Below are 21,160 nucleotides of genomic sequence, written 5' to 3' on the forward strand. Positions count from 1 at the left end.
TGAGTCTTCCTGCCAGTGTTACACACTAAACTTTTTATATTATGTGTTCTGTTCAGCACTTTTATGAATCCCTTCACCTTATGTAAGGGTTAGCTAACCTGTGGCTGTAAGAGAACTTGGAGGATGCATTCATTTTTCTTACAGCCAGAATGCAAGTTTAGAACATTGGTCCACTAGTCAGATGCACCAGCACAAGACTGGAGAAGCCAGCAGGCGGTGGGAACCATGCTTTGGCAGCACAAGCAGCAGTGGATTCCTCATCTGGCAACTCTGCCCTGTAGCTTTTGACAGGCCTCCAGCTGGTTCTCCAGCCTTTTAATTTTGATACTTCATTATTCCTTTATAAGAAGACCTGTGTGGCTGGAACAGTTTGCATGAGAGGGGTAGGGAATTAAATGTCATACCACAGCAGATATGTGATATGTTTTGTTACCCTTGAGAAAGATGAGGATGCTTCCTGTCTTGGTTTCTGTTGATGGTACTGGTGGGCTTAGGCAGTACAGTGTAATAGAAATTGATTGGAAACCTGACCTGTGGTAGCGCAGTGGATAAAGCGTCGACCTGGAAATGCTGAGGTCGCCGGTTTGAAACCCTGGGCTTGCCTGGTCAAGGCACATATGGGAGTTGATGCTTCCAGCTCCTCCCCACTGTCTCTCCTCTCTAAAATGAATAAATAAAATTTAAAAAAAAACTGATTAGAAAAGAGAAGATGCCATGTATCGTTGGTTCTGTTAACAGAAGAAAAGAGTTTGCAGTCAAGTTAATGGGTAATGGATCAGTAAATGGCTAAAACTTTTCTGTATGTTGGTAAAAAAACAAACAAACATGGTACTATCAGGCCCTGGCCAGTTGGCTCAGTGGTAGAGCGTCAGCCCAGCCTATGGATGTCCTAGTGAGGATGGCTCCGTGGCCTCTACCTCGGGCCCTTAAGAAGAGCTTGGTTGCAAACCCCCCAGATGGGCAGAATATCGCCCCCTAGTGGGATTGCTGGGTGGATCTTGGTCTGGGCCATTCAGGAGTCTCTTCCTCTCCTCACTAAAAAAACATGGTACTATCAAGGAAATGTAAGGATAATTTTCAAAATCGGGGAGGCAGCAAAAGTATTGAAGACATTAAAATTGTTTTTTGTGTTTGTGTCATCTATTAAAATTAAATTTAGTAATAGAATCTTTGAGGGGTCTTGGAAAAGATACTGGAAGTTAGACAAAGGTGTATGTTAATACATTGCTAACCACAAGGATATATGTTCTGAGAAATGCATTGTTAGGTGGCTTATGAACTTCAGAGTGCACTTAAAATGAGGTAGTATAGCATACTGCCTCCAGGCTACAAACCTGTACAGAATACTGTAGGCAATACCCAATAGTATCAACAGAAAGGGCATAGTAAAAATACAGTATAAAAGAGTAAAGATGTAACACCTGTATAGGGCATTTAATGTGAATGGAAGTTGTTCTGGGTCAGCATGATGAATGAAAGGCCTAGGACATGACTAGATTATATAAGCACTGTCCCACAAGCCCTCCCCGAGCTTGCTAACCTGATCTGAAAGAATGCCAAGGCTGTGCTGCTCCTTGAACAAGGATGTTAGCGGTATTGATGGGAATACCAAGATTCCACAGTGCTGGGCCAGGTGTAGCTCACTGAGATAGTGACTAAGAGGGAAGTGAAAATGGCCTGAGGGTCAAGAGGGATAATTAAGACTGAGAAAGGAACCACAGGCTTGTCATGGCTATGTGGTTTTGGCTAATCACATATTGGAACAATGGTCAGATTAAGGAACCCTGGTATGCATAAGGGTGTAGAACTGAGGACTCAGTATTTTGACTTTGGAAAATTTTTGCTTCATCACCCCATCTGTTACAAAGAGCCCTCTGGCATTGAATTGATGGATGGAAAACTTGTTTTTATCATTACAACCCAAAAATATGTTCCAAGTACCAGGACAGGCTGGCACCACACTACCACGAAAAGCTTTTACCTAAAGAATGACACTGAATGCTTGTTAAGGTAGCTGCTATGGACCTGTGTCCTGCACAGGGTCTGAGGTCCTTGATGAATTTACAGCGATGTGCTCAGAAGACCAAGGTAGTTCTGGGAAGGCTATCGTGTTGATGGGTCAGCCTCCCCTGCTGAAACTGCAAGTCTGACTGGGATGTAATTTCCGCACTCAAAATTGAGGTACTTGAAAGAATCTATAGCTAAGCCCACAGATGATGATCACATCAGAGAAAAATTTGAACCATATACCCTTCCATTTCTTAGGAAATTCAGCTCCATTATCTTTGGGAGCATCATTTATGCAGTCTGCCATTGACAAAACATTATGTAGTGCATGACTGTGAAATTGTTGTCTTAGAAAATAGCCCTGGCTGATTGGCTCAGTGGTAGAGCGTTGGCCTGACGTGTGGAAGTCCAGGGTTTGATTAACCAGTCAGGGCGCACAGGAAAAGTAACCATCTGCTTCTCCACTTCTCCCCCTTCTCTCTTCTCCCATAACCATGGCTCAAATGGTTTGAGTAAGTTGGCCCTGGGTGCTGAGATGGCTCCATGGCCTCACCTCAGGCACTAATATAGCACGGTTACTGAGCAATGGCGCAGCAGCCCCAGATGGGCAGAGCATCACCTGGTAGGGGGCTTGCCAGGTAGATCCCAGTCAGGGCATATGGGGAAGTCTGTCTCTACCTCCCCCCTCTCACTTAATAAAAAAAAAGAAAATGGGAAAACAAATACACTGGGGAAATAGCATTGCCAGCAGGTGGGAAATTGGGTTTAATCAGGGCTTTGCCAGCTGAGAAAGTGAATATAGGCCCTGGCCCAGTGGTTGAGTGGATAGAGCATTGTCCCAATGCGCCAAGTCGCAGGTTCAATCCCTGGTCAGGACACGTATAAGAAGCAACCAGTGAGTGCACAACTAAATGGAGTGACTGAGTGGAGCCATGATCTGATGGTTCTTTCTCTCCCATTCCCCGACCTCCTCTCCCCTCTTCTTCTCAAATCAATAGGGGAAAAAAGTGAGTGTAGGGTTATAGTTGACAGTAATATTCCCAGCATCTACTTTCATCCCCAGATCCAGGGTTGGGTCCTGATTAGCCGCCAATAAGAGCATAGCTTTCTCTGGTAACTGGAATTGGTCCAGGAGTTGGCAAGTGTTTCAATTGACTAAGTGGAGCAGGAGTACTGATTTAAGGGAGTTGGAAGTATATGAGGTGATGGTTCCAGACTGGCATGCTTAACCTTGAGATGTGCAGTTACTGGTAAAGACATGTAGGTTAAGGTTTATGTAAGTGGGAGACAGGAGGAAGAGAGACTACTGAAAGTGGAAAGGTCAAATATAGACAGTGATCTTCAAAGGCTCCTCTGTGTTTTTGAGATTGCCACAAGCGATGGCAGAGAAACGTGAGGAGACCGTGAGTGACCCTGGAGTTAAAATCTTCAAGGAATGCTTCTAGATAATGGGTTTAATCTGAAGATGTGGGCTTCAAAGAAATTAGAATTATTGAGGCCTTATGAGGAAGGAAGATGATTTAAAAGTGGCAATGATGTAACAGGGGACCTAGCCCTCCACCGGACACCATGGTACAGTACTTGGGTTAGGAGGAGAAAAAAATCACTAAAAGGGTTCCAAGGGAATAATAGTGTGCCCTGTGCGTGAGTCTTGTCAGAGGTGGGGTAAAAAGATGAAAGAAGCCCTGGCCAGGTTGCTCAGTGGATAGAGCTTTGTCCCAGCATGCCGTCATGGTTTCGATCTCCAATCAGAACACATACAAGAAGCAACCAGGCCATGGCCGGTTGGCTCAGTGGTAGAGCATCAGCCTGGCGTGCAGGAGTCCTGGGTTCGATTTCCGGCCAGGGCACACAGGAGAAGCGCCCATCTGCTACTCCACCCCTCCCCCTCTTCTTCCTCTCTGTCTCTCTCTTCCCCTCCCGCAGCCAGGGCTCCATTGGAGCAAAGTTGGCCCGGGCACTGAGGAAGGCTCCATGGCCTCTGCCTCAGGTGCTAGAATGGCTCTGGTTGCAACAGAGCAACGCCCCAGATAGGCAGAGCATTGCCCCCTGGTGGGCTTGCTGGGTGGATCCCCGTTGGGTGCATGTGGGAGTCTGTCTGACTGCCTCCCCATTTCCAGCTTCAGAAAAGTACAAAAAAAAAAAAAAAAGAAAAAGAAAAAGAAGAAACAACCAATGTGCCTGACCAGGTGGTGGCACAGTGGATAGAGCATTGGCCTGGGACTTTGAGAACCCAGGTTTGAAACCCTGAGGTCACTACTGGCTTGAATGCAGGCTCATCTGGTTTGAGTGTGGGCTCGCCAGCTTGACCATGGGATCATAGACATGACCCCATGGTCTGGTTTGAGCCCAAGGTTGCTGGCTTCAGCACAGGGTCACTGGCTCAGATGGAGCCCCCCAATCAAGGCACATATGAGAAAGCAATCAATGAACAACTAAAGTGCCACAACTATGAGTTGATGCTTATCATCTCTCTCTCTTCCTGTCTGTTTATCCCTGTCTGTCCCTCCCTCTCTCTCACTTAAAAAAAAGAAAGAAAAAGAAGCAACTGCCTGACCAGACGGTGGTGCAGTGGGTAGAGCATCGGACTGGGATGCAGAGGACCCAAGTTCCAGACCCCGAGGTCGCCAGCTTGAGCGTGGGTTCATCTGGTTTAAGCAAAGCTCACCAGCTTGAGCCCAAGGTCGCTGGCTTGAGCAAGGGGTCACTTGCTCTGCTGTAGCCCCACGGTCAAGGCACATATGAGAAAGCAATCAATGAACAACTAAGGTGCTGCAACGGAAAATTGATGCTTCTCATCTCTCTCCCTTCCTGTCTGCCTGTCCCTATCTGTCCCTCTCTCTAACTCTCTCTCTCTGTCAAAAAAAAAAAAAAAAAAAAAAAGGCAACTAATGTGTGCACAACTAAATGGAATAACTAATTGAAACAATGAGTTGATGCTTCTCTCCCGCTTTCTCAAGTAAATGGGAATTTTTTTTTTTTTTATAAAAAAAAGGTGAAAGAGCCTGACCAGGCGGTGGTGCAGTGGATGGAGCATTGGACTGGGATGCAGAGGACCCAGGTTCGAGACCCCGAGGTTGCCAGCTTGAGCGCGGGCTCATCTGGTTTGAGCAGAAGCCTACCAGCTTGGACCCAAGGTTGCTGGGTCCAGCAAGGGGTTGCTCAGTCTGCTGAAGGCCTGCGGTCAAGGCACATATGAGAAAGCAATCAATGAACAACTAAGGTGTTGCAACGCACAATGAGAAACTAATGATTGATGCTTCTCATCTCTCTCCGTTCCTGTCTGTCCCTGTCTATCCCTCTCTCTGACTCTCTGTCTCTGTAAAAAAAATAATAAATAAATAAATAAATAAAATTAAAAAGACCCTATGTATAAATAGGATCACAAAAAAAGGTGAAAGAACATTTAGAATAGTCTGGTGATTGAATTACAGAGGGCACAATGGAAGATTTGGGAAGGGAGCAATATTGGGTCAGAATAGGAGATAGCTTGTGGGAATTAAGGTAGTGTCAGCTGAAAGGGGGGAAGCTTGAACATCTGGTAGTGAGTGAGGCAAACGGGGCTTAGTCCTGCTTAATCATGTGACAGGCTTAGTCCTGCGGTCCTGCTGGAGGAAGAACTCCTCTGACACTGAGGCAGGCTGGCTTGCAGCTGGAAAGGAGCAGTTTTAGGAACTCTGCCTCTCCCTGCTCAGAATGGTCCTCCAGGGAAAGCAGGGTCTGCTTACATCCCTTTAATCTGTCTGCCTGCTTCTAAAGGCTATAAATGATACAGAAGTAAGACTTAACTTCTACCATATTTATACCTATTCAAGTGATGTTTTAGCACCTCTCACAGGCTTGGGGCAAAGGGCTGCACAGCCCTATATTTTAATATGATCTGGGCTCAGAAACTGGTAGTAGAGAATCTGGATTCTTTTAAAATAGAGTGCTTTTTTTTTTTTTTTTCATTTTAAAAAGTGGGGCAAAAAAGAAAAATATTTGATCAAAAGTGACCAATTTGGATGTTCTTGCAGACTAGATTATATAAACATACAGCAGTAGAAAAGGGGGTCCAATTTGAGATGTTTTCAGAAATGGGGTTGACAAATCTAGGTAACTCTCTGCATGTAGTGATGAAGAACAGAAGCCAGCATGACTGTAGAATGTTGATGCAGATGGTGCCATCTGCTGGAACAGGGAATGCAAAGGGGCGGGGTCTGTTCAGTTTTAGCTATTTGTGTGGGTACATGGGGCATCCATGGGGAGTATGCAGGGAGCGGGCTTGAAGCTGAGTAGAGTACAGCTTGATGCTGATATTTGACACTCAGCAGGCAGCTGTAGGAAGCTATGGCCATGGATGAAGTCACATTACTCAGGAGCATCTGTGAAGAGCAAAGGGTGGAGGCCCAAACTTTTGGAACAAGGCCAAGGACATAAAAATGATAACCGGGAAAGATATATTAAATCCAGAGGTGGACAGCATTGAATCCTAAAGAACAAAATGGTTCCGCTGGCATCACAGCCAAGAGTTCTGAGAAGGTGGAAGCTGAGAAGCACCAAGGAGACCACTGGTTAGAGCAGTCCTGTGAAAATGGGGGGGGGGGGCATTTTCACTAGATTGACATCTATCCAGTACTAAGAGCAGACTGAGGGTGAATAGGACCGCTAGTCCCACAGCCTTGCCTATATCCAGGTAATAGCCAATCCATCCTGACAGGCCCAGCCCCTCAGAGTCCATTCTGCCTGACATCTCACTTCTTCTCATACTCCACATTCCATGATTCTGCAAACCCTATAGATTCTGCCTTTGAAACATCCAGAATCTATACAAGGGAATACTACTCAGCCATAGGAAATGATGACATAGTGCCATCTACGACAACATGGATGGACCTTGAAAACATTATACTGAGTGAAATAAGGAAATCAGAAAAACCTAAGAACTATATGATTTCACACATAGGTGGGATATAAAACTGAGACTCATGGACATAGATAAAAGTGAAGTGGTTACCAAGGAGAGGAGGAGGTATGGGGGAGGGGAAGGGGTAAAGGGAAAAATACACGGTGACGGAAAATGATTTGACTTTGGGTGATGGGTATACAACATAATCAACAGTTCAAATGCTATAGAAACATTGACTGGAAACCTATGTACTCTTATTTTTATTTATTTTTTGGCAGAGACAGAGTCAGAGATAGAGGGACAAATAAGGACAGGCAGACAGGAAGGGAGAGAGATGAGAAACATCAATTCTTTGTTGCAGCTCCTTAGTTGTTCATGGATTGATTTCTCATATGTGCCTTGACCCGGGGCTATAGCAGACCGAATGACCCCTTGCTTGAGCCAGCGACCTTGGGCTCAAGCTGGTGAGCCTTGCTCAAACCAGATGAGCCCGCGCTCAAGCTGGTGACCTTGGGGTTTCGAACCTGGGTCCTCCACATCCCAGTTCGACACTCTATCCACTGCGCCATTGCCTGGTCAGGTACTCTTTTTAAAAAAAAATATTTTATTTATTGATTTTTAGAGAGAGGAGAGAGAGCGACAGAGAGAGAGAAGGGGGAGGAGCAGGAAGCATCAACTCCCATATGTGCCTTGACCAGGCAAGCCCAAGGTTTTGAACCAGCAACCTCAGTGTTCCAGGTCGACGCTTTATCCCACTGCGCCACCACAGGTCAGGCATATGTACTCTTATTGATCAATGTCACCCTGTTAAATATAGTTTTCTAAATAAATTTTTAAAAAGAAACATCCAGAATATGACCACTTTTTACTACTTCCAATCACATGGACCCAGGCCTCCATCACCTCACCAGGATTGCTGTAGTAGCCTCCTATGTGAGCTCCCTACCACTTTCCTTCCTACAATCAGTTTTCAACATAGCATCCAGGGTGTCTTAAAAAGCTGTCAGACTTGGGGTGACTTCTCCACCGAAAACCCTCCAGAGGCTTTCAGTGTCATTTCAACAATGTAGCTTAAAAAGACAGGGAAAATGTAGCAGAAATATTTTGGGGGGAAAATGGCTGAAATTTTTTCCAAAATTAATGAAAGATAGCAAATCACAGATCCAGGAAGTTCAAAAAACCCCAGCAGAATGAACACAAAAACAAAACAAAGATAGAAAATATTTGGAAAGCAGCCGGAGAAAAAAAATCAAAGAAACAAAAATAGAAACTATAGCAGACTTTTCATTTGAACACTGTGTAAGCTAGAAGACACTAGGATGACATCTATAAAGTACTAAAAGCCAGGGGATGGGATGTCAACCCAGAATTCTATACCCAGTGAAAAAGATCTTTCAATAATAATTTATTTTTCATAATAGGAGCCCAAAGCTTTCCTTTATGGCGCCATCTTGGGAGACGTCTACGTTTGCCTGGATTTCCAAGTGCCATCTGAGGAGAGCACCTAGTCAGTAGTCTAGCTTTTCCTTAGACATTTTTTTAAACTTTCTATTTTGAAATAATTTCAAACTTTAGAGAAAAGTTGCAAGGATAGTTCAAAGAACTCCTGTATGCCCCACACTTAGATAGCCCAATTAATATTATACTGCAAATACTGTACTTGCCTTGCTTTCCTCGTGGATATCTATCAATATAAAGATGTTTTTTCTGATGCCTCATTATCCTCTTACTACTCCAGTGTGTGTTTCCAAACATATAAGGACACTGTTCCACAAAACCACGATAAACCATCAAGTTCAAGAAACTAATATTTATATGGTACTACCATTTAAATCAAAGGCACCGTTCCAATTTCACCGTTTGTCCCAAGAGTGTCCTTCACAGGCCCAGGATCCTATCCAGGATCAGACGCAGCCCTTGGTTTTCACGTCTCTTCCAACTCCTCAGTCTGAACAGTTCCTCAGCCTTCGTCTTTCATAACTTTGACGGTTTTGAAGAATCCAAGTACCGTAGTTATTTTGTAGAATAACTCCAACTTAGATTTTTCTGTCTTGTCATAAGTAGGTTCAGTTTATGTACCTTTAGCAGGAATATCATATAAATGAGGCTGTGTTTTTCTCGGTGCATTCTACCAAGGGATGCACAATTGTGACTTTTCCCACTATTGGTTGTGTTAACTCTCATCGCTTGATTATGATGTATCTGCTATATTTCACCACTGTAATATGAAGTATTTTGTACTTACTGTTTAATGAATTATTCATGTTAGTTGGCATTTTACTATAGAGCTTTTTCTCCTTCCCTACTTATTTACTTAATTATTTGTATCAATTTGGGCTTATTTTTATTTTTGTTCAGAATTCTTATTTTTATTCCCTGAGTTAAAATCCATTACTATCATGATTTATAGTTTGATGCTCAAGCTGTCCCAGAGGAAGACAGGGGGAACTCCTTTCATCTGTATCCTTTAGACAACATTCCTCGAGCACTTTGTCGTGTTCTGGAACATCAAGCTTATTTTGTAATTTTCCTTCCCCCAGCCCTCAAATCAGCCATTTCTCTGTGGAGCTCTGGTATCTTTTAGTGGAGAATGGTATTCAGAAATTAAGAAATGGGCTTGCTGCTAGAGTGTCATTGCTTCTAGCCCTTTCTAGGGATAGAGCGCCTAGATATATGTGTGTGTGTATCAAACACATACATACACACACACTGGATCTACTTCAATATTTATCTAGATATATCATATTAAAAGCCAGGTGTTGCCTGACCTGTGGTGGCGCAGTGGATAAAGCGTCAACCTGGGAACACTGAGGTTGCCGGTTCAAAACCCTGACTTTCCTGGTCAAGGCACATATGGGAGTTGATGCTTCCTGCTCCTCCCCCTTCTCTCTCTCTCTCTTTTTCTCTCTCTCGATATCTCTCCTCCTCTCTAAAAAAAGTGAATAAATTAAAAGCCAGGTGTTCATCCAGATACCTCCGATTCCAATCCAAAACCACAGGATTTTAGTCTAGTCTCCCTCGTTTCTACCTTTGTAAATTGATGCTGACTGTGAGAAGGGGCTCCCATTATTTTCAGTAGATTTACTTATTTGTTCAATCCCATTATATGTGCTTGATCTCTGCCCCTGCCAGCCAAGGACTCTTCACCAGCTCTGTGGTGACCACATGGGCCACCATGTGACCTAGAGAGCGAGGGAGTGCGTCTCAGGCTTTGATTTGGTGACACCAGAGCACCATGTCAGCCTTTTGATGCTTTGAAGAATTTTTTTACACTTTCCCCAGTAGGAGTGTTATCCAGAATAAAATTGCCTGAAATATCTCATAAGTGAAACCAAATATACTTATGTGCTAAAGGAGGAAAAAAGGTCAGGAAGCATGACTTTGGGTGTTGTTTATTCTTTATTTTCCTGGATCAGGTTTAGTTGGGGCTCCCTCTAATCTCACCAACTCTAAAGAAAATCTTAAATTGACCCACTTTCAATATACTAGTTCAAATGATGGAGGGAATTCTCATCTGGAAAAGAGGAGGCACCACACTGCCCGTGGCCGCTTAGGTCTCCGTCTCCCCAAACTTCACTGTGTGCAGGAAACACCTGCAGATCCTCAAAGGTCTGCTTCACTCGGTCTGGGGTGATGCGATGCAGTTGCCGGAGCACTGTGCTTTGAGCAGCAAGTCTCTAAAGTATTTGTTACGCTCATGCCAGTGGTCAGCAGGGGTACATGAAATTGTACAACTCAAAACACTTGAAGGGATTTTTAGCCTTTTATTTATTTCATTGGCAAACGTCCACACAGAGAGAAGAGCAGCATGAACCCCTAAGTACCACTGGTTGCCAGTCCTATTTTATCACTTCCTCTGCCCATGACCTTTTTTGTTCCCAGAGTTGTTTGTTTTTTTTCTGAAGCTGGAAACGGGGAGAGACAGTCAGACAGACTCCCGCATGCGCCCGACCGGGAACCACCGGGCACGCCCACCAGGGGCGACGCTCTGCCCACCAGGAGGCGATGCTCTGCCCCTCCAGGGGTGTCGCTCTGCCGTGACCAGAGCCACTGTAGCACCTGGGGCAGAGGCCAAGGAGCCATCCCCAGCGCCCGGGCCATCTTTGCTCCAATGGAGCCTTGGCTGCGGGACGGGAAGAGAGAGACAGAGAGGAAGGAGGGTGGGGGTGGAGAAACAAATGGGCGCTTCTCCTATGTGCCCTGGCTGGGAATCGAACCCGGGTCCCCCGCACACCAGGCCGACGCTCTACCGCTGAGCCAACCGGCCAGGGCCTTTTTTTTTTTTTTTATAATTCTTCCCCCCTACCCCCAGGGATAGAGAGAGAGAGAGTCAGAAGTCAGGGGTCAGAGAGAGGGATAGACAGACAGGAACGGAGAGAGATGAGAAGCATCAATCATCAGTTTTTTGTTGTGACACCTTAGTTGTTCATTGATTGCTTTCTCATATGTGCCTTGACCGTGGGCCTTCAGCAGCCCAATTAACCCCTTGCTCGAGCCAGTGACCTTGGGTCCAAGCTGGTGAGCTTTGCTCAGACCAGATGAGCCTACGCTCAAGCTGGCGACCTCGGGGTCTCAAACCTGGGTCCTCTGCATCCTAGTCCACTGCGCCACCACCTGGTCAGGCTTTCCCAGAGTATTTTAAAGCAAAGTTAGCCATTATGTCAGCATGCACTTCTAACAGATAAGGGTTAAAATAAATAAATAACCACAGTGTCATTATTACACAAAATGAACACTACATATAACACAGCAGTAACTGTAATTCCTTGACATCATCTAATACTTGGTCTGTATCCAGACCCTCAGATGCAGGCAACAGAGGAGCTCCTCCCCACCCCCGCCAGCTACTCCAGTGCCCCAGGGTTACTTCCCTCAGCTACTTGGAAGTTCCTTAGGGGCCAAGCACACAGGTATATTTTTCCCTCCCAAAACTGTATTTTTTTGGCCAATTTTATTTTGGGGGGAACAGTGTTTGCTATTAAACAATGGCAGAAGCTTCAGGATCATACCTTTCTCTTCGGCTAATTCTTTAGCACTGAGGCTGGGACAAGAAACAGAATCTAAGACCCAGAAAGCTGACCCTACTGCAGGTTGGTAGCCCAGGTGACCTTGATGCAGACATTTGACCTTGATGTAGAGCTTGATGTTGCTTCAGGAGAGACCTGGGGGCTCAGGCTTTCCAAACTCTTCTGGCTTCCATCCCTTCTAACTCCTCCCAGGTTCTTCCCCTTGGCAGCACGCCCCCGCGTGGCTAACCAGAGCATGAACTAGGTTGTGTGTGAGGATCTGACCCTCTGCCTCTCCGATCTCTGACTTCCCTTCAGGAAAGATCACAGGGGAGCTTGTTATTGCCTCGCTGGCAGGCCTGCACCCTGGCACGGAGCTCAGTTCTCTCAGAGCCCGTCCCTGAATCCGTCAAGAAGCAGCCAGCACATTCTATCCTGACATCTCCCTACCAAGTCCTATACCTGCAGAACCTGGTTCTCTCCTGCTTTCTAACAAGACCCAGAACAAATGTTTAACCCTTGGATACACCACTTACGAGTAACACTTGTGAAACCTTAACTGTTACCCCTTAAAATCCTGCCCCGTATTCTGAGTTGAAGAAGACAGATTTGAGCCACGCCTCCTGTCTCCTTGCAGGCTGACTCGGAACCTGCTCCACACAACAGTTCTAAGCCTCTGGCTGACTCTGAACCTTAGGAGATGAAACGCAGTTTCCTGGCCAGCTGCTTCATGACCAGATAGCAAGAGCTGTCAGGTCCCCAGTCCGGGACGGAGAGGTCGAGCCTCAGGGCCCCATGTCCTACCCTGCTCAGCCAGCACCAGTGACGGGAACCCTCACTGCAGGTTCCAGATTCGGTGTTAAGGCCCTTTTGGCTGGTGTTTGACAGAAATCAACCTCACAATGGTTTCAGCACAAAGGGGTACATTTATTGAGAGACTCACTGAACAGCCTGGTCTCAGGAAGGGCAGAGGGAGACAGGGCTTCCCTTCGTCTTTCCTCTCCTCACCTCTTCTTGTTGGTGCCTCTCTCCCTCTGAGATGCCCTCACAGTGGAGAGAAATGTGGCCCCTGCTGTGGCCTCGCAGCAGTGCTGACCACCCACCGCAGCCCCTTGGGAGCTGCCAGGTTTACCCGCAGCCCATTAGGAGAGGAGGGCGGGGCTGGAGCGAGTGTCAGCTCCCCAGGTAACTGGAATGTGTACCCAGACTACTCAGTTAGAGCTCGGGCACCTAGACAGGCTCTTTCGGAGTTCTCATTCGTGACTGGAGGGGTAGGCGTCCAGGAAACCCAGTTAGGGTCCTCTCTGGCCAGAGGCTGACAGGCCTCATGAAACAGCCATTCCCGAGGCTCCCCATGGTGTGCGGCAGCTGCCCAGCCAGGTGCCACCCAGATTATCCCACAGCAGTTCTTCCCTCTGCCCGTCCTTCCCCTCCCCCGGAGCATCCACGACAGTCATCTTGTCTGAGTTCATCTCTCAGAGTCCAGCTCAGGGAGGAGGCTGAGTCGTGTGCTTGGGATTTGTGACTTGGTGAGAAATGTGGTCACAAAATGGTGGTGGAGGAAGCCAGAATGAGGCTGGCTGAGGAGGGCATCGGGCAGGCAAGAGACAGCCCTGGTCAGCTCTGTCCACGTGGGAGAGAGAAGGCAGTGGCCAGAGAGAGACTCGGGTCCGGGAAGGAGGTTTGGGGTGGAGAGTCCTGAGCATGAAGGGAGGAACTGATGCGCGTTAATTTTCCCTGCCTTCCTCTGAGGAAACGCCCCTTTCTGACTAGCGGGCAGTTACCTGCGCTTCAAGACCAACAGCCCTTCCAGCTCTGACCGCACCTCTGAGTGAGGACTGAGCTCCGGTCACAGTCTTGGGCAACCGCAGACCGCCTCCTCCCTGCTCGGGCTGGGAACGGGGTGGGGTGGGGCCTCAGCAGACCGGAGAACAGGAATGGTGGGTGTGGAAAAGGGCTGGCACTGGGGTGGGGCTGAGCCTGGGGCTTCCAACCTTCCTCAGGATGGTCCCAATGCCTAAAAGCCCGAATGTCCTTCCCCAGTCCCTTCTCCAACAGGCAATCCTACAGAGTGACCCCCCCCCCGCTCTGCTCCCTGGAACACAGCGGGGCGGGGAGGGGGGCTCCCAGGGATTGTCTCCTCTCCCAGAGGCGCTCCACAGGCAGGCCAAGTAACAGGGGTGGGACTGTGTCTCAAGGGCTCCTTGGCCCCAGGGCCGGTGGTCAGTGCTGAGCCAGGCCTCAGGGTGGGGTCTCCCATCCAGGAGGTCCTGGTGCCAACCCAAAGCCAGGCTGAGGAGGTTACTCGGCAGGGGCAGGAGTCCTGGTCAGCCTTGGTCACGCTGTGTAACCCATCCTGGACCTCTGTCTCCCCAACAATCCCAGGGATCAGCTGATCCCTCTGGGCCACCCCACCCTGGCCATGCTAGGGACAAATCAAATGACACCACACTTGGAGCGGGATGTTCACTTCTCTTTCCAAAAAATATCAAACACACAGTCTGGGAGTGGCAGGGAGACAGAGACAGGCTGGGGGCCTGGACATTACACACCCAGGGGGGCCTTGGAGGAGGCGGACAATTTAAGAATTGGTCTGAAAGTCAAAAGAGAGGAAAGCTGGTTAGTGGGGTGAGCAGAAGCGGGGAAAGGAGGGGCAGGGCTGTGGGGTTCGGGCCCAGGCACAGGGCCTGGCCAGTGGGGGCCGACCTGGCCCTCACAGCAGCCCTGCCTGGGGCCCATTCCTGGGGTGAGGGTGGCATGGTTTGGCCCAGCCCTCTGTTTGGGTGTCCGTGCCATTCTGGGTGTGCTGGAGGAGCTGGGACCTGAACTCAGAGACAGTGGGGCCAAGCTTCTTAGTCTTTCTGAACCTGTTCCCTTGTATGTAATGTGGGAACATTCATCATCCCAGCACTGCCTCGCTCATGGGGTGGCCACCCCAGGGCACTGGAGCCCAAGGTCCGTCTTGATCGCTATGTCCCCAGGTTCGGCATGGTGCAGACACTCTCAGAGCCCAGCAGTAAATAAGCTGCTGGTGAAAGGGCTGGCACCTGACCTTGGGGAAACACTGATGGCATGAGACTGTGGCCAGGGCCATGCCTGCACCTGGACAAGCACGCACCTGTGGGTTAGGTCCCGCCCCGGCCTCTCTCTGAGGGTCTGGGTCTCAGAGCCAAGGGGGGATGCCTATGGTGGAAACAGGCTGCTCAGAGCTCTAATAGGCACAAGGGACACACTGTGTCCTACTAGCCCTTCCCAGAATGCTGCAGGGGCGGCAGAGTACTGGGTGGGAGACTGCTGGCTGGGGCTGGCGGGCTCAGACATACTCTCGCGCAGCCGCTGAGGGGCCCGGCCGGTAGGGCTGTGGGCTGCTGTTGACTCTCTCCGGCTCCGGGCAAGTGCAGCAGAGGAAGGAGCCCCCCAGCATGGCCAGGCCGGCAGAGGCCCAGCCCACGAACAAAGCCGGGCCAAACTCGTACCTGTAAGGGGTAGGGAGGATGCCATCAGGTGTGGCTGCAACCCCAGGCCACGTCAGTCTTCACCAGAGGTTCCCTAGCATCGGCCCTGGCAGGGGGCGGGCGGGGTGTGGGACAGCCGAGACTGGGTGCCTCCTAAGCCTTAGCACCCTCTCCGGATAAGCTGGGATGGATGCTCGTCCTCCCTCCGCCCCGACCCCAGCAGGCCGACACTGCACAGGGTTCCCCAGACCCACGGGGCTGCTCGGTGCAACCTCGGGCCCCTCCCTTTCCCCATCCGGCAAGTGGCGGGGGTGTGGGAGGGCCCGCAGGTCGGGTCGGGAGAGCAGATCGATCCCTGCCACGGTCTGGTCCACAGATCTCCCAGCCAGGGCTCCCCACTTCCCTCCGGAGAAGGGCAGAACCCTCCACCTGGCACTCCAGGCTCTCCACGCCACGCCCGGGCCTGCTAGCCGCCAGCCCGCCCGCCTCTCGGCGCCCCAGGTCTCCCCACATCTGTCTTTGCGCGAAACGCCCCCTCCTGGAGTTTCTCCTGCTCTGCGCCCCACGTGCTCCGCCTTCAGGGCCTAGCTAAGACGCTACCACCTGGAGAGGACTTAACCAGACTCCGCCGCGCTCCCTGAAATTGCGAAGGGCGCTGCATCGCACGAGGTGGCCATTCAGTCCCCTGCTGGTTCGGCTGCCTGGGGAGAGCCTGGAGGGCTGACAACACCCGATTTGTCCGTATCCCCAGGACCCAGCACAGGACTTGCCACCCAGGCGGCCTTGCGGAGTGTTGAAGGGATGAAGGCACAGTGCTAGCCTAGCATCCCCAACGTGAGCTGCCTCTTACTTGGCAGGTCTTCATGGCTAGAATGGCCAGCCTCAGGGGACGAGCTGTACACCCTAGGTCTCATTTCAGCTGTACACCTCTCCCCTCCTCCAGGGGGCCTTCCCAACTGGGACAGCCCAGCATCTTTTCTCATCCTCTCCCCTCCCCCTCCCCACCCTGTTCAAGGCCTGTGGGGATGTCTGGGCTTGATATTGCCGCCAGCTCTGATCCTGGCAGAACTGAGATGTGAAGGAGGAGCCATAGGGGCCCAGGTTCTTCACAAAGCTGCACATTAAGCCCCCACACCCTTGGCCTTACCTGTCCTGACCATTCCGCCTTCTAAATATCTCTGACCTACTCTCCACTGCTAGCCCCTGGCCCAAGCCCCTGCTCCAGGCCTTTGTAACAGCACCGTACTGGTCTTGTGCCTTCCCCACCATTCTTCACACCACAGCTGGAGGGATTGACAGCTGCCTTCCACCCCAGGCTGGGGAACACAACTTTTCTATGGTTGCAAGGTTCTCTATGATCTGCCCTATCTTTTCTCCAGCCTCAACCCCCTTCTTACCTGAAATAATGCTGCCTCGTGCAGGAATAACAACAGTTCAGCTTGGCTGGGTGCTCTCAAGGGCCCAGGCACTGTGCTAAGTCCCTCACCTGCATATCTCAGTGAACCCTCACAACCATGTGTGAGCTGGGTCCTCAAGTCCTAGCTCCATTTTACAGAGAGGGAGCCCAGCACAGAAAGATTAAGGAACTAGTCCGTCACACAGCCACCATGTGCAGAGCTGGGGTTTAAACCCAGAGCCAGGCACTTAGCTCCTGGGGTGCCCTCCACAGACCTCCTGTCCCTTTGAAGGGCCCAGCCACTCCCTGCCTGGTTCCCTGCTCCACAGAGAGCTTCTCTGTGACAGCACCTGGGGCTGTCCCCTGTTTCCCCCTCCATGTACCCTGCAGGAGAAAGGCCAGTCTCCCCAGAGGCAGTGGGAAGGGAGGCCCAGCCTGTCCCCTGGCCCAAGCCATGACTTGGCACTCACTTGGCATTGACAGGTGTGCTCGGGTTGAAGAACTCCTGGGTCACCAGGGTGGCATACCATGAGACTGCAGTCAAGGTGCAGAGGCCTAAGGACAAAGGAGGCGGTGCTCAGCTCTGCCCCCAGCTGGCTACCAGGGCGGGGCTACCTGTCATGGCCAAGATGGTGAAGGAGCCAGGGTACTCACCTGCCAAGAGGAAGAGGGCGCCCCCGGAGATGGCGATGCGGCCCTTGGCAGTGGGGTTGCTGTCTCCAACCCGGGTGCACTTCATGCCGACAACACTGAGAACCATGCCCACGAAGCCCAGGAGCACGGCCACCACCATCAGGGCTCGTGCGGACTGGATGTGACCTGGGGGGCAGGAGGAACTGAGCTGGTGGTGGGAGAAGTGGGTGGATAGGGGAGCGCAGGATGGGAGGGGCTGGAGCAGGAGCTGCAAGCTCCCCCTGGACTGCCACCTGGGCAGGTGTGAGGAGGTAGTGAAGATGGGGGTGGGGCAGAGCTTCCCTGTATAACCCACTGTTCACAGCTCACTTGCAGGCTCCTCTGGGTTGGCGTATGGTGACAGGCCAGTTTGAGTTCTCTCATCAGCCACTTTCTGGCTGGGATCTCCCTTTAGGGCCTGGCGTACCCCACTCAAGAAGCATAGGCAACTTCTGCTGGGGCTTTTCAGATTCAGCAAAGGGAGAGCGTCTGAGGCCCAATTCAGCCCGAATGGCCTCAGGCAGGGATGCCAATCTCCATTGACCAATGTGATTCTGATCACCTTCCCCTCTGTTTTCTGAGTCACCTATGGCAGCCATATGCCTGCCTCTCAGGTCAGTCCTGGGCCAGAGGGCAGCTCAGGGAGACCAGATGATCTTCCCAGATTAGCGTGACAGGGGCTGTGCCATGGCAGCCCAGCTCTGGCCTGGGGGCCCTGGGCAGAGGGTGGGAGGGTGGGCGCTGAGCCAGGGACAGAGCTGCAGTGATGCCTGTTTATGCAGCAAATCTTCAGCCTCAATTCCACACCCCAGAAGGAGGAGGAGAGGGACCTGCGGTCCTGACCACCTGTATGTGCACATGCATGTTCGTGTGTGCGTGCATGTGATGCGTGCATGCATGTGTGCATGGGTGCACCTATGTGGCAGCATGCTTTTCCAGCTGGCGGGACCAGCATGTGCGCATGAGTGTGTCTGCATACAAAGCATGGGGAGAAGTGAAGGGGGGGCATTGACCGAGCCTTTCTGAGGCCCTCTCATCTCACCGGACCCTCCCGTCAGCCTGTAAAAGCCACAGCACCCCCTCTACACATACAGGGCCATGGGGAGGGTCAGTGGCATTTTCAAGGTTACAGTGGCAGAGCTGGGATCTGGACCCACGGCTGCCAGAACTTAGAGCCTCTGCCTGCTGTGGGGTACCAAGCTGGCCTAGATTTTCAAAGTGCGCAGGGCAGGGGACTCGAGAGTGGAGGGCAGTCAGATGGCGGACTGTGTGAGAGCTTGCTCCAGCCCTCCCTCTCCCCCGCCTGCACCCCAGCCCAGTTGGTGGGAAGCCTACCTTCCAGGGCGAGCAGCGAGTCGTAGAGCTTGCACTGCACCTGCCCGGTGCTCTGGGAGGCACAGGACATCCAGAGCCCTTCGTAGAGGCCCACTGCGGTAATGATGGCATCGCCCGCATAGGAGGACTGCTTCCACTGCGGGAGGGCTGTGCTGGCTATGATGCCCACCCAGCCACCCAGGGCCAGGAAATAGCCCAGGAGCTGGAGGCCCGAGTTGGCCATGGCTCAGGGGAGGTGGCTGGGGGTCCCAGGGCTCAGGGCTGGGCCAGGGTCCCTGGGGGGGCCAGGGTCATGGCCAAATGAGCCAAACTGCTGGGCAGAGGGTGGGGGGTTGGGGGACAGGGGTGCAGCAGTGGTAAGAGGCTGAGAAGGAGAGGCGGCAGCCGGGCCACAGCAGCAGCAATGGCAGCGGCTGGGGCTCTAGAATGCAGGGGGAGGCCTAGGCGCTGGCGAGGCCAGGGGCCCGCCCACAGCAGCCAGCTAAGCCAGGGAAGGTCCCAGCAAAGCTCCTGCCCAGCCCCCTGGGGGTGGGGAGCTGGCTGTAGAGCAGGTGGGTGCCCCCTCCCCCACCCCCCATAGAGAAAGGAGGGGCTGGGAGGAGGGGCCCTGCTTGTCCTCAGGGCCTTTCTGCCAGGGAAACCCCTTTAGGAACCTGATGCCAGTGCCCTAAAATTCTCCTAATTCCTACCCCAAACAGCAGCCCTGAGATGACAGACTGCTCTGGTATGGCTGAACTGACCCTGGGGGCTTTCTGTCCTCTCTCCCTGTAGGACAGAAAGGGAATAGAATTCCAATTTGCAGCAGTTGAGTGCAGCAGTTGAGACTAGAGTAAGACATCAGGAAGAACTTTTTTGGAGAGGGCTCAGATATGGAAAGACTGAGCTGGGGAAAGGGTGTTAGGGAGTGGGGGACCTGGGTACCTGGGGGACATGTGTATCAAAAGCAGAGAAAGCCAGACCAGAGAATATGCACTGTGCAGTCTGAGATCTGAGAGGGGCAGAAAGGGACCCCATCAAGGCGGGGCCAGGCCTGGCTGCCAGTCGGTGAGGGGCCAGCAGGGAGGTGGAGACAGCACCGGTCTTCTGGCAGGGGTCTGAAGGAAGGCAGACTGCTCAGCCCCGTTAATCCCTTGCTGGCTGGCTTAGCAGCTCCTGCTGGGGCCGGAGGCACTGGGCCCTGGGCCCCAGCTCCAGAGCAGCCTGGGAGGAAGGGAGCAGTGGCCTCTGAACATTCCTGGGGTTCAGGCTTCCCCCTCTCACACCCACCTTCTCTCTCTCCCACCCCAGCCCAGCCCTCTGGAGCAGGAGAATATTTAACTCTGCTGGATCTCATTAGCAATCCCCTCACGTTCAGTTCGCTGTGGGTGCAGGGGGAATGTCACAACCCTGCTCCCACTCCAGCCAGCCCCCTTCCCCAGCCGCCCCTTCTTCTCCAGGGGCCGTCTGCACTGCGGAAGGCAGGGTCCTGCTGCTGACCCCCAGCTTCCTCCCCCACAGCCCCGGCTCCCCTCACAGGGACACATCCCCAGCCTGCACTCTTGCATTCTTCACATGGCTATGCAAACGAGAGGGTGCCAGGCAGTGTGCAGACAATGGTTGCCCTGTATGCCCGTCCGAGGCGTGGGCCCCTGGTATGGCCTGGAGGTCCTGCCAGTGGGAGCTGGGGGAGCAGCCAGCCCTCTAACGGGTCAGGAGTGGGTGCTGTTTGGCCTACAGTTTCGAACATTGGGCCCCCTGTGGCCCTTTATGCTGAGAAGGCCAGAGCCACATGGACCTGGGTACTTGGGAAGACATGTGCGTCCCCAAAATCAAACAGAGGGTCTGAAGGGTTGCAGAGAAGTGCTGAGTTCAGATTCCCCTCCCACCATAGTCAGTGCCGAGACAGCAACATCGGGGGAGCCGAGGACACTGCCGGAGCCCAGAGTAGACACTCCTGGGGACCCACTGAGCACTGGGGCAGGTCTTTGAGCTTTAGTATCAAGGTCACACAGAAACCAAGTGTCAGAGCCACACAGGCCCTCAAGATCACGGCCACAACCCCTCAGCTGACGAATGAGGGAGCTGAGAGCTAAAGAGGGGACATGAGTGGCTGTCTGCAGAGCGAAAGTCCCAGGGCTCCGAGGCTGTTGAAGATCTGTGCCCGGGCCTCCATTCTGGACACCCCCAGAGCCTCTCACAGGGACCCAGAGACATTTGGGACCCGGACGATGTTCACCTCTCCCCTAAAGCCTTTCTCTGCTGATTCCTTCCCTGTTATTTGAGGTCTTGAGTCTTCTACCAAAACGTCCTCTGCTGGCCTTCCCTCACCAATGTTCCAAGGCCTGTTAGGACTCAGGGCCTGCTCCTGGAGTTCCCTAACGGGCGGAGCTCTCGGCCTGGGGCTCCTACCACCGGCGGCCCT

At 51.6% G+C, this 21,160-nt stretch overlaps 1 protein-coding gene across 1 annotated transcript; it reads right to left on the minus strand.

Moving 5' to 3' along the window:
• Nucleotides 1-14,331: 14,331 nt before the first annotated feature.
• CLDN19 (claudin 19) lies at nucleotides 14,332-19,218 on the minus strand. Its single transcript, XM_066376033.1, has 5 exons — nucleotides 18,760-19,218; nucleotides 17,407-17,571; nucleotides 17,223-17,307; nucleotides 15,225-15,377; nucleotides 14,332-14,494 (listed from the first exon to the last, which is right to left on the minus strand). The coding sequence occupies exons 1-5, from the start codon at nucleotides 18,980-18,982 to the stop codon at nucleotides 14,446-14,448; spliced, it is 675 nt and encodes a 224-aa protein (XP_066232130.1). The 5' UTR covers nucleotides 18,983-19,218; the 3' UTR covers nucleotides 14,332-14,445.
• Between the last annotated feature and the right edge of the window lie 1,942 nt (nucleotides 19,219-21,160).

This window comes from Saccopteryx leptura, chromosome 3 (genome assembly GCF_036850995.1).
Source record: "Saccopteryx leptura isolate mSacLep1 chromosome 3, mSacLep1_pri_phased_curated, whole genome shotgun sequence".
Lineage (NCBI taxonomy): Eukaryota > Metazoa > Chordata > Mammalia > Chiroptera > Emballonuridae > Saccopteryx > Saccopteryx leptura.

Bases quoted from the DNA above. Each gene is read 5' to 3' on its own strand.
- CLDN19 (XM_066376033.1), bottom strand. From the start codon at position 18,982: ATGGCCAACTCGGGCCTCCAGCTCCTGGGCTATTTCCTGGCCCTGGGT. The intron at 17,572-18,759 runs GTAGGCTTCCCA...CCTGCCCCCCAG, and splicing joins CTCGCTGCTCGCCCTGGAAG to GTCACATCCAGTCCGCACGA. The intron at 17,308-17,406 runs GTGAGTACCCTG...CTTTGTCCTTAG, and splicing joins CGCCCTCTTCCTCTTGGCAG to GCCTCTGCACCTTGACTGCA.